The 26,529-nt window shown below is 44.6% G+C and overlaps 1 protein-coding gene across 1 annotated transcript in view; it reads left to right on the forward strand.

The window, feature by feature from the left end:
* Window positions 1-26,529, forward strand: part of CNTNAP2 (contactin associated protein like 2) — a 2,918,762-nt gene that overhangs the window by 2,634,823 nt on the left and 257,410 nt on the right. Inside the window, exons 18-19 of the mRNA XM_029589581.1 lie at window positions 21,451-21,687; window positions 25,499-25,632. Coding sequence (XP_029445441.1) covers window positions 21,451-21,687; window positions 25,499-25,632 — 371 coding nt within the window. The remainder of the gene's footprint in view (window positions 1-21,450; window positions 21,688-25,498; window positions 25,633-26,529) is intronic.

Here is a 26,529-nt window from a genome sequence, read left to right on the forward strand (position 1 = left end):
GGAATTTCACTGCAACACTCCAGGGAGTACCCCCACCCTTGACCGGCGCTACAACCAGTCAGTGTTAGGGATTTTCCCACTTGAAAGTTGGCAACCCTATTAACACATGTTTAACACAGATTTAGCCACCCTTAATCCACGTAGGTGCATTGGCTTCTATCTTTGCATAACCTGGGAATAAAATATCATAGCTAAACTTGCCGTTACTGAACAAACAAAGCTCGCCTTTGCTGTTGGAGTTTGTCAGAATACTGTTGACACAATGAGTGGCAGAAAAGCTGCAACTAAATAAATGCAATTGACACTGGAGACCAACTCTTATTTGCTTAAAGATACCGAGTGACTCAGTGAGCAACTCATAGGCCATGGGGATGAAATGTCTGCTTTGAAAATAACCGATTGGTGCCTGTTTCAAGCATTATATTGTTTCTGGTACAATCAGGCTTGGTTAATTCTTCATTCAGCTGACACCGAAGGTGAATAATTCTTTGCATCTCCCAACAACAGAGCTGTCAAAATGGCAATTGCCATTTTATTACTTTTCTTCTCCCTCGAATGTATTGTAATGTTTCATTGTGCTTGTCAAAGGGACTGTAAAGCGGTTTGGCATTACATTTGTATGACTGAAGCTATGTAACAATGTATTGTATGTGCATATAATCTTTTCTGATCTTGCATGGGGGCAGAGTGAAAAGAGTCATAGCAGAATGAAGTGACGGGGAAGGGGCAGATGTTTTTCTGCAAATTGTTTTCTTCCCTCATTCTTTCTTGGGTTCTAGTGAACACCTTTGTTCTCCTCCATGCCATTTTTTTTTCTGATGTGCTTAATGGTGCATCAAGTTCATCTATGGTTTCAAGATCTATACATGACTATTCCTATTTCAGTACCTATCATTTGAAAGGGAAAAAACATAAGAGGGCAGAGAAATAAGTTACACTTTTAGAAAATGCAATTGAAGAGGAAAATCAAACTCAACTAGTAGCTGTCTTTTTGATTAACTTGGGCAATTTATAAAGGAATTCTTGGATAAAATGTTGCGGGCTAGCTCACATGATATTTGTTATGGAAAGGGCATCGTCAGGCCAGCTAATGGCTTGCTGGAAATGCTGCGCATCACCCTGGGTTTGACTCTGAGTCTGTCTTCTGCTCCTCGGGCCGGCTGGGGAAGCCATGGAAGCAGCGTTCACAGTCTGCAAAGGAAGCAGAGTCCCAGCTGTCATGCAACAGTGGCACTTTCATTAGAGCTGTGGTCTGTGGCTCCTGGTTGGGCTAACTGGGAGAGAGGGTTAAAATGGTAAACATAAAAAAAAAAAAATTTGCAAACGAAGGCTCATGGTACCATAGCTGCAGCAATAGCCAAGTAGCCAGCTTTGAAGGCGTTGGATGCCCCAAAATCACAGAAGGAAATTTCCAGGCCAAACAAATAAAACAGGAAATATTTCTTCACTGAGAGGGTGGTGGATGCCTGGAATGCCCTTCCAGAGGAAGTGGTGAAGACCAAAACTGTGAAGGATTTCAAAGGGGCATGGGATAAACACTGCGGATCCCTAAAAGGCTAGAGCAGGGGTGGGCAATTCCAGTCCTCGAGGGCCACAAACCTGTCGAGGTTTTAGGATATCCTAATGAATATGCATGACATAGATTTGCATACAACTGAGGCAGAGTGCATGCAAATCTCTCTCATGCATATTCATTAGGGATATCCTGAAAACCAGACTGGTTTGTGGCCCTGGAGGACCGGAAGTGCCCACCCCTGGGCTAGAGGCTTAACCTGCACAGAGCGCAGTTACTAACCTTAAGAGAAACATGGGGGTAACCTGCAAGAAGCGGCAGTTACTACCTTGGGAAGCTTGCTGGGCAGACTAGATGGACCATTTTGGTCTTTTTCTGCCGCATTACTATGTTACTATGTTACTTTGCTGCCCTGGGCAAACAATTACTGGGCTCTATCCCCCCTCCTCCCCCCACCCGCATTGATCCTAATGGAGCCCTTCATGGGCTTGACTTCTTTCCTCGCCAATAACTGTCAGAGTGTCTGAACACTGCTTACAGAGGGGGGCAGTACAGCAGGGTTAGAGTAAGGCTGCCTTACTTCTGGTGGGCAAATCCAGGATTCTTGTTCCCCAATGTGTAGGGGTTGTCCAGTGGACTGTCCCCTTGGGAAATTATAGTTGTCTACCCTCAAAATGTACCTAATAGCACATTCTTTGAATTTTGGTTCCACTAAATATTTCAAACACAATACAAAAGCCTCAGAGCTGGCAGGAATGTCCTACATACAAGTGAATTAATTATGCTTCAGTAATATTCCAAATCCAGTTATTCCCAAAATTTAAATTCTGTATGGGAGTTAGTAATATTATTCATCAGATAATAAAATACTTTCCAACCTTTGGTGTCTCTAGCAATATTTTATGGCTCAGTGCATATTTTTTCTAATTCTTTGATCTTGTCCCTGTTCCTTTTGTTGCGGATGTGGACCCTTAGGCCGAGGGGGAGTTGGCGCAACCCACAGGGAGGAGCCCTGCGGGTCCCCACCATTGGCAGGCAGATCTGACTGAAGCAGAGGCCCAACTGGAGCTTCGCCAATATCAGCCCACATTCCCGCTTAGGTTGTGCCCTCGGGTGCCAGGGATGGCACCCGAGGGCACAACCCTCGATGTATTTCCATTTCTGTGGAAATGGAAATACATCGAAATGAAGTCTTTGCAGGCCAGCACGAAAAAGGAAGTGAGGTTGAACAAGCAGCGGTCGGGGCAGGCAGCAAGCACTGGGATAAGGTTCAGGCTGTGGTCAGAGGCAAGCAGCATTTGAGCATGTCGTGGTCCAGGCAATGGTTGGGACAGGCAGAGTATAATCAGAAGCAGAAGCAGGTAGTGGTCAGAGGCAGGCGAAGGTCAAGCATCATCGAGGTCCAAACCAAAGTCAAAACCCAGGAGTCCAATCTGAAGAAGGGGAGAGAGGAGAAGGACGAGACACTGGAGACAGGTGAAGAGGAGACTGATCATGAAGACGAGAAGACTGAAGACAAACCAGACTGCCAGGGACCTGAACCAGGATACAGGAGCACAGGAAAACACACAGCAGAGACAGGAACCAGAAAGCCAGGATCATGAGCAAGGAACACAGAGGCAAGCACTACTCCAAACAGAGTGGACTTATTGCCGAGGCAAGGAGGCATTGCTGTGGGAAGCCTTTTATGCACTGGTGGTCCTGACATCATCAGGAGGCACCGCGGCTGATTTCCCACCGCAGGCCCTTTAAATCGGTGAAGGTCGGGCACGCGTGCACCTAAGAGCCCCCCGGTTGGAGCCGGCGACTTCTTCCTCCGATGTGGCGTCGGGCCTGATCAAGCACAGCGGTCAGCCTTGTCTTCGTCCTGGGGTTCTGCCCGGGCGAGAAGAATTCCTGGCATCGGGTCGGGGCTGGAAGTAAGAAAGGCGACCCATGGGATGGGACCGCAAGCCTCTAAGCAAATAAAACGTTTTTGTTCTCACTCTCTTTAGTATCCTTTTTTTCTCTGCCGTTTCAGTTCTTTCTCTCTTCTTTGTCTCTTCCTTTCAAAGTGAATATTTCTTGTCTTTCTCCTTCTCTTCTGCTTCAATGATTTCTTCTATTCCTCCTTGTTTTCTCCTCTATTCTTCCTCTTCCTACCTGTTTACTGTTCCCCATTACTCCTTGCCTTCCTCCTCTATTATCTTCCTGACTTCCTGGACCCTACCCTGGAAAATCCTGGGTCCTTTGTTCCCTTCCCCAGGCCTCTCCCTTCCTTCCCATCATGGGTCCTTTTTTTTCCATCTACCTTGATCCAATAACCAATCCTCTTTCTCTCCATTATTCCTTTTTCCTGCATCCTCTCTCTAGCCAGGGTCCTTTGTCCTCCCTCTCTCTCCTACTCTCTGGCATTATTCCCCCATCCTCCCTCTTCTTCTCCCTGTACCCCTTCACCTCCATCTTGAGTACTCTCTCCTTCTCTCTCACCTTCATCCCTTGTCCTCATTTTGTACACCCATCCTAGGTTTGATTTTCCCTTTCTTCAATCCCTAGAAATCTCTCCCTCTCCACTCCAACACCTCTGGCAAACTCTCTACCCACTCCCACTCTTGGAAATCTCTCCCCATATCCCTTCCATCCCTGGAAGTTTCTCCGTGCATTTTCCTGACCCTCTCCCACCCCCAAACCTCTCCCCCCCCCCCCCCATTCACTCCTCCTTCCTGGCATAAGAAGCCTTTTCCCTGCAGACAGATGATGTGGGTGGGGGAGGTGCAGGACCACATCCATCTCTCCACAGACCCTGAGCCCAGATCTTCACCCAGTCTGCATCCCCCACCCCTTCCCCCACCGTTCCTGATCCCAGCTTCCTGCCTTTTTGTGGCCAGACCCACGCACTACAACTCCCAGTGATGCCCATGCCCAATCCCACCGGAAAACCCACTGGATCGGCTGCTGCCTTCCAGGCCACTGATCCTGTGCCAGGGCACTCTTGCTGGTTTTTGCCTGCTGAGCACATCCCAACCGAGAGCTGTTTCCACTGTGATGGACAGCAGTGAGAGTGCCAACAGGCAGATGTGCTGGTTAAGGACAGGGTATGGGTGCTGAGAGACATTAGGGTAATCTTGCGGGCAGGCAGCTCCTCTTCTGCTTTCCGTACAGTGAGTCCCCAAGTCAGAGCTCCTGCAGATCAGCTTCTCTGCAGGGGGTCTGGACCCCCTTCTACCTTTACTTCAGGCTCTGGCAGGATTTTAGTAAACAGCTGCTGCCAATGCCTGAAGGACTCGGGGAGTGAAGACTGGATGAGCCTGGCTCTGCACTCCATCCGCCCGGTCAGCTGTACGATACCATCCCTTCAGGCAAGTATATTCAGCGGGATGTTTATCCCACTGAGTATATAGGATACATTATGCAGCTAACTTTAGACAGATAACTTGTCTACTAACCAGTTTACTGAATATTCTCCCCTTGATATGTGGTCTGTTTATTTTTGAGAGATCCCTTTTAGGTCCTATAGGATTATTCTGTTCCAATCACAGTATCTTTGTCCCCACCCTTGTGATGAGTGGGTCAGTGCTCAGCAGGACTTGAAAGTGTGAACTCTTTTCAAAGAGTGAGTTACATATATAAGAAACTGCACATGGCATGAGGGAAGATCCAGCTGAAAGATGCTGCTCCACAGAAGGTTAATGGCCAGGAGAGACACCAGCCACTTTCTAAGACAATTTAGACCCACAATATTGCTGCAGGTATTGTTTTGTTTTGTTTTGTTTTTAACAAAAGCTCATGTTTTTACAAAGACAGAAACCAAACATTTAAACCAAAGCTTTTCAATTTTCTACTTTTCTGCTTCACTGCCAGATGCTTTCAAGACAAATGTCATATATATTTTAATAATTCACTTCTAATGCTGCCGTATCTCTGGGCTTTGATCAGAGGTGGACGCTAGGAACGGTGGTTATGGGACTGGACTGTAGATTTTGGGGGGACCATTTCTGAAGTTTATAAAGAAGCCCAGCCAGAATAGCCTGTGTCCAGATCTGGTCATCAGACAGAATCAGCAGAGGGTGTGCTACCTCCCTCAAAACACTCGTATCACCCTTTTTTCTCTAAGTAGTGGAAAAAAAACCCATTGCATTCCATTCTTCAGGAAACTGCTTCAATTCTGTGCCTGGGTGAGCATCAGCTAAATCCAGAACGTTGATCACAGGAGTTAAGAACAAAACCTTTCCCACTGACTTTCTAGCCATACCACAGCTGTGCACAATTTACAGCAGCAAAATATATCTTTCCACTGATGTGCTGCCACTTTCTTCTCAAGGGGATCTCGCTGGAAAATGATTATACATCATGAGGAAGCAAGAGCTATCTGTTGCCCCATAAGTTTTATATTTATTTTGTGTTATTTTTGTTATTATATTTGATCATTTAGATTCTGCTTAATTTGCCAGACTCCTGTACAGGCACCTCGCCAGTGGACTCTCCACTCTGGACCTTATTCAAGCCTAGGTGGAAATGCAAGGAATGGCTGGGTGGGGCAAATGACTTTAAAGAAAAGAAAGACGGAGAGAACACGTTCTCAGCCCCAGCCCCTCTACCTCTTGCCCTGAGTGTGCGACGATGTTATGGGAATGCCCCAAGAAGAGAATGCGATAATTGTATGCCAACTTCCAAAAGCATGTTTTCCGACTCCTTGACCCAGATGTGTGCATTATAGAAGATGTCTTCTACTTGCTGTGTTGGGGTAGAGGCTTATGGGAAGGTGTCTACGTGTGCAAGGGTTCATTGGGGAAGAAAGTGGATCAGAAGGCTTGCATGGAGTGTGTGAGGATGTGTGTGTGGGGGAGGGAGGGGTCAGTGGTGTGCACTTCCCCTTTGCACTCTCCACGTTCTCCTCCTACCCATGCGCTCCCCACCCACAGGGGTGTGTTTGTGTTGCAAGGGTTGTGTGTGTGTGCTGTCAGGATAAGTGAGGGAGGTATGTATTGGGAAGGGTTGTTGGGAGTGTCAGAGGTAGGCAGAAGGGAACTCTCCCTTATCTTCCCTTACCCTCTCCTCCCCTGTGTGTGAAGGGGGAAGTATGTGTGCTCACTCTTTCCTCTCTGCCCCATTGCAGTTTCCACTTTGTCTCCCTTCCTATTTTCCCCTCAACTTCCCTGTCTATAAGTGTCGGGGATGTACGTGTTGTGTTTCGAAGGGGTACTCTTGCACATTCTCATTTCCCATGTGGGGGGAGAGGGTGAATGCTATGCAGTTGGCATGAATGGTGTGGAGGGAGTGAGATGGCGGGGATGTGAATGTCAAGGAGAGTGAGTTGGGTGTGTGTGCATGCACTCTTCCCCTCACACTCTCAACTTTGGCCCCCTCTGCCCTCACACTCTCCCCTTAGATCCTCTCATCACTCTCCCCCACCCCTCTCCTCCACCTGTGTGTGGGACACTGAGGTAGGGGGGTGTGTATGTGTTGTGGGGTTGGTGTGAGTGATCTGGTAGTGTGTGAGGGGTTGAGTATCAGGGAGTGACTGCGGGTGGGTGTGTGTAAGCATCCATGCATTTTTTTCCCCTTGCACTCTCCACCTTCTCCCCATTCTCACTCTCCTCTATGTGTGGAGGGGTTGTATGTATGTGAGGTGAGCTTGGAGTGGTGCAGGGCTGTATGTCAGGAAGGGCGTGAATGACAGAGTCGAAGTTAGCTGGGTAGGAACACCACCATCAATTCCATCCCTAACCTACACTTGTGTATGTGTATATGGTTGAGGTGTAGAGAGAGAGAGAGTGGGGAAAATGGGGGGTAGGGGTGCATGGATAGGGTGAGAGGATGGGAATGCTAGGAGAGGAGGGAGAGGGTGCTGGGGTGCAGGGAAAGGGTGTGTGTATGTGTGTAGGGGGTGTAGAGGGTGTGTTTGTTTGAGGGGAGTGTGTGGATTGGTGTTGTGGCAGGGGGAGGCAGGGTTGGTGGTGTGAGGGTGTGTGTGTGTTTGTTTAAGAGGATGTGTGTATGTGTTGTGGGGGTGTTTTGGGAAGGTAGTTATAGTTGGTTTTCGGGGGGTGAGGTGGGGAATGTGTATTCTATGTATGTTTGGGGGAGAATGGGGGAGAGTATGCCCCCCTCTCTTCCCCCCTCCCCCACCTCACCTCATTCTCCCACCCCACCTACCCTGGCATTCCCCTGTCCCTCACCTTCCTCCCCTTTCCTTCCCTCCCACCTCAGGCTTGAACCTCAGTTTCCTGCTGCTGGTGGGTTTGGGAATCCTCACCAGTTCTTTTGCTGTGAGTGCCAAGTCTCCTTTATCTCTTGCACTGGTGGGACCTAGGAAACCCACCTGCCTTTCTTCTGCCTATGCTGCAGCAATCACTGCCCTGTAGTGTTGATGCTGGTGATCCTCCCTCACTGCTTGAAGGCCTCCCACTGCTCCAGCTGAACATCATGGCACCCACACATGCGCAGACACATCATAATGATCCCCTGGAGCTTCTAATATTTTTATCTATCTATGGACTAGACAACCCGTTTGCTCAGGTTGTCTGATCCGTAACAGCTATCTGTTTTAAAATTGAACAAAAGTGAAAAAATTAATTACTTAACAAAATAAAACTATTAATAGAAAAAAATATAAACGCTTAGGGAACTTCTCCATAAACTACATTGATAGTATATTAGACATTTTTCTTGACCAGTTGTAGAGACCACTGAATAGCAATTGTTATAGAGAAAGATTAAAAAGCATTGGTTTCAGTACAGATCCCTAGGGCACTGAACAATTTACCATTCTCCACTGAGAGAACTGACCAGTTAGACTTATGCTCTGTTTCCACACTTTTAACCAGTTCACAATCCACAAGAGTGGCACAGCCATAGCCCACTCACTTAGGGCTCAGGCTCACACAATCAAGGCTGCCCAACACCAGAAGAAGAGGCCTGCGGAATGGCTACCACAGTTCCCATCCTGCAGCAGCCAAAACAGGAAAGGGCTGTCACAGATCCCATCCCTCAGCAGCTGAAGAGGGGTCTGGCGGTGCCTGAAGAAGATGCCATGTGTGTGTATGCATGAGTGTAGGAACCTGTGTGTGTGTGTGTGTGTGTGTGTGTGTTTTGGGAAGCCTGTTTGTGTGTGTGTGTGTATGTGTATGTGTGCCTATGCATGGGAACCTCAGAGATAGGGCATTGCAGACAGAGCTTATTAGTGAAAAGTACTCAACATTGCTTGGCTTGTCTGGTTTACAACTGATGTAAATTTTCAAAACCAAATGTAACCCCCCCTCTCTGGTAGAGGGTCCCTGATGCAGGAGCTACTGCAAAGTCCCAGGGCTGTCTTATTCTCCTGGACCTCTGTCACACTCAAGAACCAAATTTCAGCCCTGGGGCCTGGGGTTCTCTGGTAGGGAAGAGGTCTGAGCCTCCAGGGCCCTAGGCGCCATAGTGGGGAACCAAGCTGTACAGTCGCGCTCACGTTTTTCTCACTACTCAGTTACTCACAGTAGAGGGGTGGGTGATCAAAGAGAGCACACTTGAATGTAGGCTCAGAGTCCAGGAGGGGTGTTCAAGTCAATAAAAGGTTTACTTTCATTTAAAAATAATATCCAAGCTAGAATTCCAAAAATCATAAATAAGATGACAAAAATACAAATCAAAAATAAGCATGACCCTCCTTCTTTCAACTGCGTCCTGGTCCAAAATGCCCTTCCCAATAAGGGTAGGAAAGTTCTCCTCCACTGCCAGCATACACCCCGGGGGGTGATGGAAGAAAATCTCCCAGCTTCAAAATTAGATGGCTTCTCCAAAACTCTTCTAAAACATCCAGTCTGTCTTTCACCTTGCTCTTAACTGAGCGCAAAGTGCAAAAAGAGGGATTCAGGCCTTCCTTCTAGGGTTCTTCCCTCTCAGTCAGGAACTGGTCCAAAATAGCAAAAACCATGCTTCAAGCTTCTCAAATCTTCTTGAAAAACTCTTCATTCCCAAAACTTTCTCAAAAGACTAGGCCTTGGGAACCTATTCCAAACTGTCCTCATGGCGCTCCTCTGTTGATCTGATCTGAACCTGCTCAGCCCTATATATACTGTAGAATGGCCCAAAAACTGGGGCGGACTCAGAATATGCAAAAAGGCAACATCAAAAATCCTAAAATGACTCCTGGAGAAAAAAAATGTGGGGGTTCTAACCCCCGCTACACAAACGAAAGTGGAAAAGATTCTTTTAATGTATTAACAAATTAAGAGAAAAGGTTGTATGTATGTAGGAGAGAGAGAGTGAGAAAAAGAGACTGTGTATGTATGTTGGTGCCTGAGAGACAGGGCTTTATAGACAGAGCATATTGTCTTTGCCCAGTGAAACATAGAAATGACGGCAAAAGAAGACCAAACGGCCCATCCAGTCTGCCCAGCAAGCCATGTATTTTTTTTTCCTTTCCTCTCTCTCTCATACTTGTTACGCTTGGCTTCTAGTACTCTCTAGTTCTATTTCCCCTCCACCCCACTATCAATGTAGAGAGCAGCGCTGGAACTGCATCAAGTGAATATCCGGCTCAATTAGGGGTAGTAACCGCCGCAATAAGCAGGCCACACCCCTGCCCCTGTCCACCCAGACTATGCAATCCACATACAGATCCTCCCTTCCTCATTCCCCCTGCCGTTGAAGCAGAGAGCTACGCTGGACATGCATTGAAAGTAAAGTATCTGCCCAGCTACACCTCGCTTCCCTGTGAATACAAATATTTTTTTTTCTTCCACATTACCTCTTGCCGATGAAGCCCAGAGCAATGATGGAGTCACAACCGTGTGTATGTACACTGAACAAGGGTATTATCTCCAGGTAGTAGCCCCCATTTCCGTGAGCCACATTAACAAACAAATATTGAACAAGCCTAGTAATTGGCAATACCTATAGCCTATGACCTCACCGGTAATTTTACATACTCTTACCCACCCCTGTTTTTTTGTTTTTTTTTAATTATTTAGGAGATGGCAGCCCTCCATCCTTCCGCTCCGTGAAGGTGCTATACCATTGGCATCCCGCTCCGTGAATGCCACTCCATCCTTCCACTCCGTGAAGGTGGAACACCGACCACTGACCACTGGCATCCCGCTCCGTGAATGCCTCTGTGGCTACTGCCGCTCCGTGCAGTGTTCTGCCACCTCCTTCCACCTTTGGGCTCGCGGGCCCCGGTTGTTGATCCCTGTGTCTGCTACTTTTCGTGGCTGTGACAACTCCCCGCCCCCCCCCCCCCCAACAAGACCTTTAATTAGGGCTTCAAGGGCTGCTGTTTCTCCCTTTTACTGCAACAGGTCTGAGGAGATCTCTAGCTCAGCCTTTCTGCGCACTTCGGCGGTGGCGGCGGCTGTGGCAGCAGTGGCTTCCTGTTCTTCTATTCTGAGCCCTTCTATCTTGAGGGCTGTTGCTTGTTCAGCATTCTGTATTCTCTTTATTCATGTCCTCTAGACTTGATGTATCCACAGTGTTTATCCCATGCCCCTTTGAAGTTCTTCACAGTTTTTGACTTCACCACTTCCTCCGGAAGGGCATTCCAGGCATCCACCACTCTCTCTGTGAAGAAATACTTCCTGACATTGGAGCCTCAGCTCATGACCTCTGTTCTGCTGATTTATTTCTGATGGAAAAGGTTTGTCATGCACCTCCCAGTGTTCAGGGTACCACCTGATGACCAGAGACAGATATGTCAGTTGATGATACAAGCCTTATAAATATATATATATACACAAACACACACACACTCAGTAATCAGTATAAAGCATGGTGTGCCACTGTATAGTAAGCAGCAATCATTTTATACATATATACGACAGTGTCAGAATCTGATGTACAGATGCTGATGTGGCTTTCCTGCAGATTGATGCTAGCAGCAAAATAAGCAGGAAGAAAGAACTGCCAGCACAATGTGTCACCTTCCTATCTGCATGTAAGGTGCTTCTTCATCTAAATGGTCATTTCTGCCTATCGCATCACATAGGTATTTTCCACAAAGCGCGATACATTTATCATACTCCATGTTATTTTCACATCGTACACTGAGTAATCCACAGCAGGTGCATTACCAACCAAAAAACTTTTTTATTATGAATGGCAGTTCGGGCAAAGAGAGACTCACATATAAGTTAACTATTTCTACCACTGTATGAGGGGGTACTAGTAACTCGGGTGAGGTTTGGGGGGTGGAGTAAGTTTTGGGGGGGCACTTTCACATCCACAGTCAGAGGTATGAACAGCATAGTTGCTTGACTGCAGCTAGGTAGAGAGTGCATCAAGATAGGTAGAGAGAACATTGTACAAATCTATGTTCTTCTACCTTTCATCCCTCCAAATTGTAGTAAATCTTCACTGATGGCAACTGTACTGTTCGAACCTGTAACTGTGCATGTAAAACTGCCCCCCAAAACCTGCCCCACCCCCCAAACGTCACTCTGAGTTCATAATGCCCCCTCATACAGTGGTATAAAAAGGTAACATATGTGAGCCTCTACAGAGGCTCTCTCTCTCTCTCCCTCTCTCCCTCCTCTCCTCCCCTCCTGAACCAGCATTTATGATTAAAAACCATTTCAGCCAGTAATGCACAGCTAACACAGGCATAACACACAGAAAAAAGGTTAGTTATTTCCAACATTAAAACCTGCATGGCTGTGCGTTACTCTATTGCACGCCACTTTAACTGACCCTCATTTCCATTTACTCTGCCCAAACTCCTCCCACTCAAATACTAATTTTAAATTTGCATACGTATTTTGTGATGCGGTATTTATCGCGTGTGTCATGCCATTATCGCAGGCAATAGGGTCCTAACGCCCACAATAAGGCCCTAACACAATTTGATAAATGACCCTGCTAGTTTTCTATTCTAGGAACTGTTAAGAAGCAGCGTAATGTTTCTGGTCTGTTAAAACATCTGCAAATTAGTTGCAATGGCTGTATTTTATTTATGGCAGCAGAAGAACCTTAGCTTCCGGGGTCATTTTATGTGGTTTCAGAATGACACTTCTGAATGTGGTCTGACAAGTCCTGGAATACTGAAATAAGCTGGCAAGAAAGCAGCAGTGAAAGATTTGGGTTTTTCCTTCCAGTCATTAGATTTTGCAGACTTGCATCTGGTCATATCACCGCATGCCTCCCTCTCATGCATTAGTTTCAGATAAATCTTGCATCAAGATTTAAAGTATACATATTATGGTAGAACATAAGACTTGCCATTCTGGGGCAGACCAAAGGTCCATCAAGCCCAGAATCCTGTTTCCAGTAACCAGGCAAGATCCCAAGGGGTAGATAGATTCCAAGCTGCTTATCAAAGAATAAGCAGTGGATTTCTGCAGTACTACCTTACTGTGTTTAATTTGTGTTTAATTTGTAAATCCAAAACTGCTCACGGTAATTACGTTTAGCTGCATCATCCCCTCCCCGAATTGTCTTCTGAACTTGATCAATCACAGTCCACCATAATTCTTCAAATGTATGGTGATTGTCCATACAATGTTGTACTATGGAGGCGGACACTGTCTGTGTATTCAAACAGGATCGATGTTCCAACAGCCATCTTCTTGTGCACCCCACATAGACTTTCGGGGAAGGGCAAATCAAAAGATATATCACATTTTTCGATGTGTAATCTGTTACATATCTAGGCTTAATCATAAACCCAGATAATGGCTCAACCCACTCTTCACCTTCTATAGCCAAAACACATAGATCTATTATGTGAACCCCTCCATGGAACTTTATGACCCTCCAGATGTGTATGTACAATCTGATCCCGTATATTCATGCCTCGGGTGGTAGCTATCAGAAGATGCTCCTTAAAAATCTCATGAAGGGCTAGAATGTGCCAATGATCATTCTCACCAAAATTGACTACTGTAACGCGTTGCTACTCGGCCTACCAGCTTCCACCATTAAACCTCTTCAGATGTTACAGAACTCTGCAGCTAGGGTCTTGACCAACTCTAATAAGAGAGACCACATCTCGCCCATCCTCTACAATCTCCACTGGCTTCCGATTAAATACAGAATCCTCTACAAAGTCTTGACCCTCATACACAAATCCTTAAACAATTTAGTTCCAAACGATCTTATCCATCAGCTACGTACCATTAAATCAACAAGACCAATCAGAAAAGCCTACCAAGACACCCTGTTCATCCCCCAAGCCAAAACTCCACTAAGGAATAGGGCTTTTTCCACCGCAAGTCCTTCTCTTTGGAATTCGCTTCCACCTGTCCTCAGAAAAGACCCCTGCCACCTATCATTCAAGAAAAACTGAAAACTTGGCTTTTCAGCCAAGCATTTCCCTGATCACTCACAAGCCACTTTCAACTTGCAATTATGTTCTGCTTCGCTCTAAGGGGCGGATTTTAAAAGCCCTGCTCGCGTAAATCCACCCGGATTTACGCGAGCAGGGCCTTGCGCGCCGGCGCGCCTATTTTCCATAGGCCTGCTGGCGCGCGCAGAGCCCCGGGACTCGCGTAAGTCCCTGGGGTTTTTGTCGGGGGGCGGGGCCGATCAACGTGGCGTTTTGGGGCGGGATGCGGCGTTTTGGGGGTGGTCCGGGGGCGTGGCCACGCCCGCCGGAACCGCCCCCGGGTTGCGTCTCGGCGCGCCAGCGGCCCGCTGGCGCACGTGGATTTACATCTCCCTCCGGGAGGCGTAAATCCCTGGACAAAGGTAGGGGGGGGTTTAGATAGGGCCGGGGGGGTGGGTTAGGTAGAGGAAGGGAGGGGAAGGTGAGGGGAGGGCGAAAGAGAGTTCCCTCCGAGGCCGCTCCGATTTCAGAGCGGCCTCGGAGGGAACGGAGGCAGGCTGCGTGGCTCGGCGCGCGCCAGCTGCCCAAAATCGGCAGCCAGCGTACTTTTGTTTGCGACTGGTGCGCCAACAAAAGTACGCGAACGCGCATTTTTTTAAAATCTACCTCTCATGGTATAACTCCACCTCCCTTAAAGCTTTAATCTCCCTTTCCTTTTAAACTCCACCCCCATTAAAACCTCCTTCTCCGACCCCTCGTTTATCCCTCTCCTCCCTCCACCCTCGTGTCCTCCCTTTGCTTATCCTACCTGCACCCTAGCACAATTTCGTTCGATACATCCACATGTAAGTTAATTATTATAAGGTTTTTTCACCAATCCTCTTGCAAGGCATATGTATAAAAGGAATATTTTTCTAATACCATGTTACTCATATATGTTCATATATGTTTTCTCTTATATTTATTTGTTACTTATTTATTTACAAGCCGTTAAGCCCGTCACAACGGGCTACATTACATTTTTGTTTTCGGTCCATTTTCGAAAACAGCACCCTCCTACACTTTTTCTCCCTCATTCCCCCTTCCCCCTTCCCCCCTCAGTCACTCACCCCCCTTCCCACCCCTCAGTCTTACTCACTCTCTGTCTCCCACTGCCTCCTTCCCCTCACTCTCACCTCCCTCCCCTTCCCTCAGTCACTCCCACCTCTCTCCCCTTCCCTCAGTCACTCCCCACCCTGTCTCAATCCCATCTCCCTCAGCCCTCCTCCACTCTCTTTTTCTCTGCTCCACAACTTCTAACCCTTCCACTTACTCATTCTCACTCTTCCCCACCCCCTACCTCCCTCCCTCCCTCCCTCTCACTCAGTCCCTCCCTCCCTCTCACTCACTCAGTCCCTCCCTCCCTCCCCCCACTCAGTCCCTCCCTCGCTACTGGCCGCCGCTGCCGCCGCTCCTCGTCATCATTCGCCGCCACCACCGCTGCTGCCACCGGACGACGCCGCCCCCTGACACCGCCGCCACCATGTTTTTTTTTTTTTTTTACGCTGGCTAAGACCGACGTCCTTGCCCGCACATGCGGGCCATCGGTCATGGCCCATTTATAAGGTAGATTATTTTTATATACCGACATTCATCTCAATTGAGATATCACACCGGTTTACATTCAGGTACTGTAGGCATTTCTCTATCCCCAGAGGGCTTACAATCTAAGTTTTGTACCTGAGGCAATGGAGGGTAAAGTGACTTGCCCAAGGTCACAAGGAGCGACAGCAGGACTTGAACCCTGGTCTCCTGGTTCATAGTCCACTGCTCTAACCACTAGGCTATTCCTCCTCCCTAAAAGTTCTTCGTTATATGTAATGCTACCAAGCAAGTTTTAATTGTTCTCTGTAAACCGATTTGATTTGCATACAATATAAGAAGATCGGTACATAAAAAAACCAAAAATAAATAAATAAATAAATAAATAAAATAGTAGTGAGGCAGCTATCATCGTCGCGGATGTACTCTGTTGTAACACACATACTAATCTATCTTGATCTTTCTTGTGTTGATAGTGCAGCAATTGATCCCTATCTGAATACTTGGCTAGTTTGTATGCCTTTTTAATCACTGTACTGAACCTCTTAATGACATTATAGGTCTAATGGGAGGAGCCTGTAAATTTTTGTGGATTTTCGGAACTGAATATATGATGGGAGTACTTGGATTTGTCTTTCACTAAAAATCTCTTCTCTTTACCAGTGAGAAATCTCGCTCCATCCACACACTTCTTTATTTGCTTTAATAACTCATCAGTCAGATTCTGTGCTATTATCTGATAATAGTTGGCATCCTGAAGATGTTCCAGCATTATCCTTTCATATACATCCCAATCTTGTAAAACAGTGGCTCCTCCTTTATCTGCTGGTTTAATAACCACTTCATGTTCATTAGAAAGAGAAGTCAATGCTAATCGTAGTTCCTGTGGTAAATAATAATACAGTGGCATCTGTTTCAGTTCCATCTGTTCTATATCCTGCAAAACCAATTATCTAAATGTCAAAATGTGCGGGTCTATAGGTCCCGGAGGATTCCATGTAGATTTTAACTTCACCACTGAAATGTCCAGGTTTGTATCACCTTGTTGATGAAAGAACAATCAACAATTCAATTTTCTAATGAAGCAATGGATGGAGATTCTTGCCTCAAATGGTTTATGAAATGAAGTAGGAACAAATGATAACCCATTATCCAATACTTGGATCTGGTCATTCATCAATGTCAACGATGACAAATTAACTATAGCTGATAACTTTTGTGCACCTGCTGACGTGTCACTCTGCCCGTGGGTAAATGATAGTCCTGCAGGCATGGCGAAAGATGGAGACTCAACTCATTAGTACAAGATACATCCTATCTCGTAGCCCTTGCAAATCCACCCCTTCCCCTATAAGGTCAGCTGACATGGTTAGGGAGGTGGGTATTAATCTCTTGCTGTCTGTGCTGGAGGATGACTTTCTGCTATCAGTCTTCCAACACCCCTTCTTGAAGCCTGAATGGTCAGCCCTGGAGGTTCATCCTTTCCATGAGATTGCAGTGATGGTCTCTGCGACCATCCCTTCTGATGGGCAGTATTCAAGTTCAATAGTTACCTTCTCTTGCAAGTTTCTCAAAAGGTAATGCTTCACATTAATGTGCTTGTTGTGAGAATTCACCTTCTCAGTTTGTGCCAGTGGTTTGTACTCAAGATATTCTAATACGGTTATGTATTTGTGCATATTGACTCCAATGTCTGATAGCAACTGGCTTAGCCGAATAGCTTCCTGGAATGCCTGGGCAGTGCAATGTATTCCGCTTCGGTGGATGAGAATGCCATTATTGACTACTTCTTGCTAGCACAATTGATGATTCCACCTCCAAATTGAAAGAGTTGCTCAGTGGTAGACTTTCAATCTGCCATGTCACCAGCCCAGTCTTTATCTACATAGCCAATGAGCTTTGGGTTCTCAATCGCTGATAAATTTAACTTTTTGTGGATTGTGCCCTTCAGATACGATATTGCTTTAAATTTTCTGCACTATAATCTGACTGCAGTTACGATGTCTGGCCTGGTCACTGTTGATACATACAGTAGCTTTTGGTATTGGTTGTTGACTGGCAACAGATTATCTGTGCTGTCAGTCTTTAGATAGTTTGGTTCCATGGGGGTCCTTATATTCTTTGCTTCTCCTAGCCCAAATTCAGTCAGTATCTTGCTGAGTGAGTTGCTTTGGTTGGTCAGAAAACTTCCATCATCTCCCTCTTGACTTGTATTCCAAGGTAATGTGTGATATTTTTTCTAGGTCCTTGTTCTTAAAATTCTTATGTAGTCTGTACATGATTTCCTTGTAGTCCCCTTCTTCCTTGTAACCCACTAGTATGCCATCCAAGTAAACTAGGATTAGGTGCAATTGATGTTCTTTGAAATAGAGGCAAGGATCTGCCTTACTTCTCATGAGTCTCCTTGGGTGAAGACTTTGTTGACGTTTTCATTCCAGGCCCTGGTGTCCTGCTTGAGTCCATACATGCTCTTTTGAGTTTGCATTCCAGGTCGCTGTGCTCTGGATCTATTAATCCAGATAGTTGCTCCATGGACAGATCTTCCCTGATGTCTCCACACAAGAATGCTGTCTTAATATCTATATGTCTCACTTGCAGGCCCATGATGGCTGCTATATAGAGTAGGGTCCTCACAGTAATGTGCTTGATATAGAAATGTCTCATTGTAGTCTTGGCCATACTTCTGCGAATTACCTTTGACTTCTAACCTGACATTGTAGTGCTCCACTTCCCCTTCTGTGTTGTGCTTGACTTTGGATGTCCATTTACATCCTACCATGTTGTGCCCTAGTGGCAAGTGTATAAGTGTCCAAATGTTGTTCTTGCAAAGGAAGTTCTGATATCTCTTGGACTTGGGCCATGTATGAGTGTTTGAAAGCTGGTATGCCCTTTCTTATCTGGGTGGACTGTCAAAGTATAGGCTTCTCTTTAGGCTCTGCCTCTTGCGCATTGCTTGAACTGTTTGAAGTCTCCTCCTTTGCCTCAGCTGACTGCTCCACAGTCTCATCTGACAAAATACATGCTGTGTCTTACTGTCACCTTGTCCATGGGAAAAGGATCTTATAACTCTTGCTGTGTTTGCTATATCCCAACAGCATACCCTCTATGGCTCTGTCTGTCATTCTGGCATGTTTTTCACTCAGGATGTACATGTAGGCTTTGCATCTAAACACTCTCAGGTAATAAACATGAAGTATTCTCCATGCCACATTCGCGTAGCATTATCTCATTTACCTTTGTTGTCAAAAGGTTCTGCAGATAATTTGCAATCATTAGTGCCTCTCTAAAGAACTTGTTAGGAAGACTGGCATCCAGTAGTATGCTCTTTCCCATCTCCATCAGGATCCATGTGGATCTTCCTCTTGACTATGCTGTTCTGTTTGTAGTCTGATGCTTGATCACCTGTCACTTGAGGTACACCTTAGCAGCTCCATTGATGTACAATCCTCCATTGTCCATGGAGATGGTTTCAGGTATATGCTGGAATTTATTGCTTGTTGCTGCAATGTACTTCTTGAGTTTCTCCAGCATTTCATTTTTGTGTTCCAGGAGGTAAATTTTTGTGTACCTGAAGTAACCAATGAAGGTCAAGAAATTTGCTGTCTTAATTGGTCCACTCAGATCACTGCAGATTAGCTCCTGTAGTTGGCTGGCCCTATGGTGCCTTGCCTTTGGCAGTAAACTTGTTGCTTTGCCTTTGAGACAGTATATGCATGTCAGTATCTCTGTGCATGGGGATATCTTTAAATCCACTGTCATTCATTCAGCTGGTCATATATAGCTTCTGGGCATCTGCACATGCATGTATGCAGTTCTAGTATGGGGGTGGGTAGCTTCTTTATCTTTCTCATTTGTGCAAATTAGTTTGTACAGGCTATCACCTACAACCCTTTGAGCCTCTATCCTTGTCCCCTTCTTAATCAATCATGTATTTTTGTGAAAGAGGATGGTGAAGCCCTTATTTTTCAGGCATTTCACTGACAATGGGCTTCCCTTCAGGTCTGGCACAAACAGCACATCTATCATGAGCATTCTGTGTTTTATGTCCAGCTATTATTATGCATTCTAACAGTCTCTGACCCTTTCCCACTGCATGAATGCATTTCCCATCTACCATGAATACTTTCACACTGTATTCTGTCTGTGAAAAAATCTTTATTACTTGTTATATGGCTGGTTGCACCTGAATCAATGCACCAATTATTCATCTTGTTTCTCTTGGGGAATATAAAGCCACAACTCCAAAGCCATTCAGCTGCTTGCACTTGTAACTGCTTTTATTGTCTCAGAGTATAACTGATTTGCTATCAGGTTTCCAGACTGAGCAGCTCCTCATATAGAGGCCCATCTCCTTGTAATGATAACATTGCTTGGGCTGCAAACACCTTCCTTCTGTGTAGCTTTCTGCCTCTCCATGGCTTTGCTTGCCTAAAGATTTTACCACCTGTTATTTGTGAAGAACCTTTGCACTTCTGGGCTGCTTTCCTTCACCAGCCCCTACCCCTGTAGCAAGCACAGTTTGAAAATCCTTTGTGTCTTTATTTCCCTCCCCTTTTCAGAGGTGCCTCATGGTATTTGTGATGCTTGCCTTTGTCTCCTTTAGTTTTTCATTTCTATGAGTTTGACTTTTACATAGTCCTGTGTAGTTTGCATGCAGGTCTGATCTCAAGGGCTTTTAAGAGGGCATCATATGTGTCCAATAAGCAACACAATAATATTGCAATCCATGACCATCTTTCAAATCTTCTCCCATGCACTTCCTGTTTTCTATAATGTCTAGCATGGTATTAATATGATCTACCATTTCTTGGGATTATGTCAGCATTAAACTGTATAATTTGTGAAGTAGAAATTGTTTATTGTTTAAATTACTTCTTTCATGTAATCTTTTCAAATATTCCCATGTCTGTTTCATGGTAGCATAGCTGTGGATGTGTATTAATTGTTGGCCTTCAACAAGAAAACAAAAAATACTTTTTGCTTTGATATCTTTCTGGTCCCAAAGTTCTGCATTTTCACTAGGTCTGTCCTTGTATATCACATCCGATAATTTATCTTTATTCAGCAAACTTTCTATCTTAAGCTTCTATATCTGATAATTGCCTGCATTTAATTTAGTAACAGCAATTCTGAGATCTATCTTGGAAGTCATTCTTTCTGAGTTAATTGCTCTCTTATGATGTACTCACTGTTTGTGGCCATTGCAAGGTGCCTGATTTTTCAGGTCCTTTGTCTCCTCTGAGCAATGCCTTGGCTCTGTAATCTGCTTCTGTATCTCCCTGGATCATAGCTACTTGCATTTTGAACATTTCTCTCTGCGTCCATAGCATTTTATGGGCCCATAACCTGATGAATTTTATCTCCTTTGTCTGATACCAGTTCTGGCCCAATCTGCTTATTCAGGGTCAGAAATGTGTATGTGTGCAGCAGAGCTCCTCTTGCCCCCAGGATAAACACTTCCTGTGAAGCAGAAATGACTCTGAGCTCTTCTGTGGCAACATGCGAGGATTCTTTACATGAGAAACTGGGATGGAAAACAATAAACATTATATATACAGTTACATGGTTCTGTGCAAGTGATTGTGCTGGGTATACCAGTACAATAGGCCAGGAGAAATATGGAGACTCAACTCACTAGTATAGGCTATATCCTATCTAGTAGCTCTTGCCTACCCCCTACAATAATCAGGTGACATGGTGGGGGTGTTAACTCCTTGTAGTCTGTGCTGAAGATGACCTTCTGCTATTGGTCCTACAACACTTTCTAAAGCACATAAGTAACTATAAAGAATAAACTGGTTTAATACTTTTTAGTAGATTAGGTCATTATTAGGAAAAAGATATGATTTAGTGCAGAGGAAGGAAATAAAAATATAAGAAATGTTGCTCCATGGACAGATCTTCCCTGATGTCTCCACACAAGAATGCTGTCTTTATATCTATATGTTTCACTTGCAGGCCCATGATGGCTGCTATATGGAGTAGGGTCCTCACAGTAATGTGCTTGATATAGAAATGTCTCAGTATGGTTTTATTTTGAAATATTTCACCCACAATGGTAGGTTAGTCTTAATGTCTTTGTGCTTCTAATATATTAAAGTTATCTCATCTTCCTCTTTTCCTACTGTCTCTCTTCAAGATGTAGGAGGATTTTTTGAAGAGGGGACATGGCTACGGTACAACTTCCAGACAGCGACATCAGCAGCAGTGGCCAGCCCGAAAGATTTAACAGTAGTGGCTCAGAGTTCTGCCTCAGACCTCAGCCTGGCAAAAGAAGAACTGATTTTCAGCTTCAGCACCACCAAGTCCCCATGCGTCCTTCTCTACATCAGCTCCTACTCCCTGGATTATATGGCTGTGCTGGTCAGGTCCTCTGGTAAGGATTGTTGTGCACAAAAGCAGAGATAGAGAATGATAAACAAATTTCTCTTTCACCTTGGGACCATCCAGGTCTTAAAAACAAAAGGAAATCTAAATTCTTCACTGTTTGCAATGTAGCTTTTGGGGAATTCTTACATTTTGATAATCCCTTTTTTTGTTTTTTTAGCACAGTGGGAGCATACATCAAGCAATAGGATAACAATGATAAAGACAAAACAAGCAGTGTCCAATACAATACCAAGTGACGTAAAGTACATGTTGCCCTCCAACAAAAGAGAAATCAAAGAGAATTATATAATCTCCAGTATGGACCCCAAATCAAATCATACATTTTAACCCGGTCACATAACATATAAGTAAATTATAAAGGGTCACAACTACACCTGCAAAGCAAAATCTATTGACCCTTTTGAAGTTTAGGGGCCTATATTCAGTTGCTACACAGCTGCACAAGTTAGCCAAATAAACATATCCAGTTAACTTGGCCAAGATATTCAATGACATAGCCACACCACTAAATATACTCAGCTATCTTACAGTTAGCTAGATAAGTTTATCTAGCTAACTTTAGGGCAGCTGAATAGCAGTCTTACACTTGTCCAACTAAGCCAGATTACATTAAAGATCAGCAATTATCCATCTAGCTGGATAAGTGACTCTGCCCTGGAATGCCTCCATTCTGCCTCTCACTAACTTTTTAACAAGATAAAACGTTAGCCAGCTAAGTGGCAACAACTGACCACACCCAGATATTCAAATAGTGCCACCTAGCCAGCTAAGCCTGAACTTAACCTGCTAAATTGTGCTGATTTCGGGGCCTTTACAACTTAAAAAGCTATAGGAATTGTTTGTTGTAATCTGAAGCAACAACAAAAAAGTCAAGGGATGGGGAATGGGGCAGGTGCCTTCAGCTCCCAGATTTCAGTATTGGATACAAATTTTGAAGTGCCACAAAAAATGAACAGCACAGTGTATCTATAAAATGGTCCATCCATTTTCTATTTTAATGTATTTACTTATAAACTGTATTTCTTATGTTCAGTGCAGTATAACATTAACAATATATACAATTAAATAATATACAAGTGCCAAACATAAACGATAAAATATTGTATATAGATCAATTAGATCAAACAGAAAAACAGGCATAATAAGCAATACATTAATTTATACTGTGATGAAATAGTCAACCAGTGAGTCTATATGAAATAAAACCATAAACCACAGATTAACTTTAATCATAATTAACCCCAGGGACACAAGCTAAAAAGGCAAATCTGATCTGTGTCAGCTCCCAAATATCAGTACTCATTAAATTCTGGGTGGGGGTTAGGAAGGGTTCTGACGCCCACATGTCATTTTCAAAATTGCAGGAGAGAGGGAGGGGGTGGCAGGCTTCCTGTATTGCTGTGGCCCACAACTTATTTTAATTCTTTTGGGGGTCTTGAGTGATGGGGAATTGTACACTATGCCTGACATCATTTTTAGTTATTTTGGGGGATGAAGAGCTGAGGGATTGGGCCGGAAAGGGGTTTTTTTAAGGTTCTTATAAATCAGCTATATTTTCAATATAGCCAGTAAATGTTGAAGTTATTTGAGTACAAGTAGCCAGATATCTTTAGGACTGCTCTGAGATAGTTTTAAGCCTAGACAAATAACTTAGCTGGAAAATGTTGACTATCAGCATTCTCCAGTTAACCTGTCCAGCGAAGTATGGCCAACCCAGGACCACACCTGTCTTGTCTGGCTAAGTTGTTAGCCAGCTAACAGCTTAGCTGGATGACTCGGGATAGTCAAACATGTGGGAAGCATAAAACCCCAGGGTTTGTCCAGTTACTTGCCAGTTTAGTCGGACAAATATCTTTGAATATGGACCGTTACGATGCACAAGTGTCAGCTGACTGTGAATCCTGATAAGGCTGACAGAAAATGTATGCTAGATGACTTCTATCATCATCCTAGAAATTTTGCTGCATTAATAGAATTGTCCTCTCAATTCTTTTCCCCACAACTTGCAGCATTTTAGCAAATTGAAGAAGTAGCTCTCTGACGATAAACTAATGTGGAAGGCTTTTCAATAACTAGAATAAGCACACACTAGCTCAGGTGTTCTCAGCGAGGCTTATAAACAGTTCTGGTTTTCACGCTAAATATTCAAAGTGACCAGTCCAGACTGAATACTCAGATGTATAGGCATACAAATGGTCTAAAAACAAGGGTAATTTGCATAGTTGTTAACCATGAAAAACAAACCTGGTTGTGGCCCTTGGGAGCTAGAGTTAGATCCTTGCACTAGCTTATTATTTCATCATCATCATGGCTTTTGAAATAATGAGTGGGAAAGATACCATAAGGAGGAATGTTTATGAAATGTACTTGAAAAATCTCTGTTGTGTTGTGAAATCAGTAAAGTTTTGAGCTGTTTTTTTGCGAATTTCATACATTCTCCTCTATCCCTAATTTAAAAAACGCCTAACTCAGATAATGCACCCCCCAGGCAGTTGGTAGGCGAGGTGGTTCCCTCTCCACTGCCATGGCCAGCTGGGGAGGGGGACCCTCTCTGATGACGTGGCCCCCTTCCCAAGGCCCAGCCCTGCTGCAGTGGCCCTGCAGGAACTTCCACTGCTGCAGCAGCAGAGGCAGAGTGACGGCCCTGCCCTTCCAGTGGCCCTGCCCATTCCTCTCTTCATCTTTTCATCTAAGCCCAGTTAGTGAGAAAGACCGGGACAGTTTAGTTACTGAGGGACCTAAAAGATCCCATACACTAAAAAAATGCAGTTGTGCATTTTGGGCCTGATTTAAAAAATGTATTTACCCACTTAAAATTGGGTTTTACACATGTAAATGCACTTTACTCAAGTAAGTGGGCTTTTGAAAATTGCTACAATAGTATGTTACACAGATACGTGCATTTCCTTTGAAAATTACCTCCTCTAAGTACAGAAGTCCAAGGAAGTGGTACACATTAGGAGGCGAGTTGCTGAGGTCCAGGGAACAGGAAAGAGACCTCATGGTAATTATATCCAATGATTTCAAAGTAATGAAATAGTTGGGAGAAAGGCCATGGCTAACACCGGAGGGATGTTAGGGAGAATTAGAGACCTAACTAATAGAAAAAAAAGTGATTATGCCATTGTACATGTTATGGGCAAGACCTCATCTAGACGGACGGACCAGACAAGAGCTATTAAAATGGTGTGGAGTCTGCACCAGAAGGCCCTATGAAATGAGACAATAGGGATCTAAATCATATACCCTAGAAAATAGACAAGACATTAGATGTGATAGAAAGATTCAAATGCCTGAAAGATCTTAAATTGTGCACAAGAAGCAAAACTTCTTGAAGTTCTAGAACAGGGGGGTCATGATATGGGACCCCCATGAGAACAGACTTAAGTGTGTCAGGAAATAGGGGTCAGTGTTTTAATATTCACTGATTCTGTATTGTATGACATCCTGATTTCATTGTTTTTATGTTCCATTTGGCCAGCTAAGGGACTAAGCCTTTTTTTGAAAATGCAATCCATAAGCTCAGAGTTGTCCAAAGAAACACAGACTCTGAGGAAAAACAAACTGTATTTTTCTGTTCATACATTTAGTTTTCTTCCCCCCACCCCAATAAAATGGTTTAGCAATACAGAAAAAAATGTCGTCCTTCCCTATTGTGAGGGAATGAATTTCCCAAGACTTTACACTGGGCATTGCTTTTATGAGACCCTACTTGGCCAGTGAAAGCCATTTTCCATTGACAAGAAGCCCTAGACAGGTGGATTTTGTTCACTCACAGTCCTGTGCTTCTTTTGTAGGAAGCTTACAGATTCGGTACAACTTGGGAGGCACCAGGGAGCCGTACAACGTTGATGTAGACCACAGAAACATGGCAAATGGGCAGCCCCACAGCGTCAACATCACCAGGGCAGGAAGGAGCATTGTTGTTCAGGTAAGACGCTCTTGGTCTTTTTATCATGAATGTGGATTTGTAAACCACTTTTATCATTGCCACTGTTTATGCGGTATATACATTTTATACATAGGTAAATAAAGATGATTTTATGGGCCAAATTTTGGTTCTGGCTTTTAGCAAAGGATCGTTCTCATGGGCACAGGAAGGGAGACAAGCTATAATGAACCTGGTCCTGAGAGTTTCAACATTCTGTTGCTTTTATTTAGAACTCAGACTTTCTTCCTGTAATTGCTATCATTTTACCTCTCCCGTTCCATAACCAGAGGAGAAGAGCTGCAAATCTCCCTGTGCGAGGAATAAGTAGAGAGCGAGAGAGCGAAAGATCTCAGGCACACTTTCCTCTTCTGTCTTTGCTTTTCCTCTTCTCTGGCATGGATGAAACAGGACAGGTAGCCTGAAATTGCACAGGAAATGATCTGTTTAAAGTCACAGAACAGGAATAGCAGGGGTAGAGTCACTCAGCTCTGTTTATCCAGAGCTTTCTAATAAAGCTTTCAGCCTCTCGCAAAATGGCATCTTTGCCATGATTGCTGGCAGATAATTTGGTACTGCCTGTCCACAGTGCTATAGTGTAGACCAGAGAATGACAGAAAGGATGCGATGGAAGTATGTGTGCACTGTTTGGGCTAGGGATGTCTTCTCGTAAAGAGATGCTTGCAATAGTAATGTGATCTGTTCATCCCTCAGGATCCGCCTACATTCTCTGACTTTCTCTCAGCCTCTGGCTGCTCTCTTCTCAGTCCCCCAGTAACTTGCCAGCAGCACTCTTGTCATCTCTACCGTCAGCAGGCTCATGACCAAAGTATGGCAGGTTACATCCAGGAAATTAAAGTGATATCCTCAAAGCAAAGGCAGAGGGGTGTTCAAAATCAG

Source organism: Rhinatrema bivittatum, chromosome 2 (assembly GCF_901001135.1).
Source record: "Rhinatrema bivittatum chromosome 2, aRhiBiv1.1, whole genome shotgun sequence".
Taxonomy (NCBI): Eukaryota; Metazoa; Chordata; class Amphibia; order Gymnophiona; family Rhinatrematidae; genus Rhinatrema; species Rhinatrema bivittatum.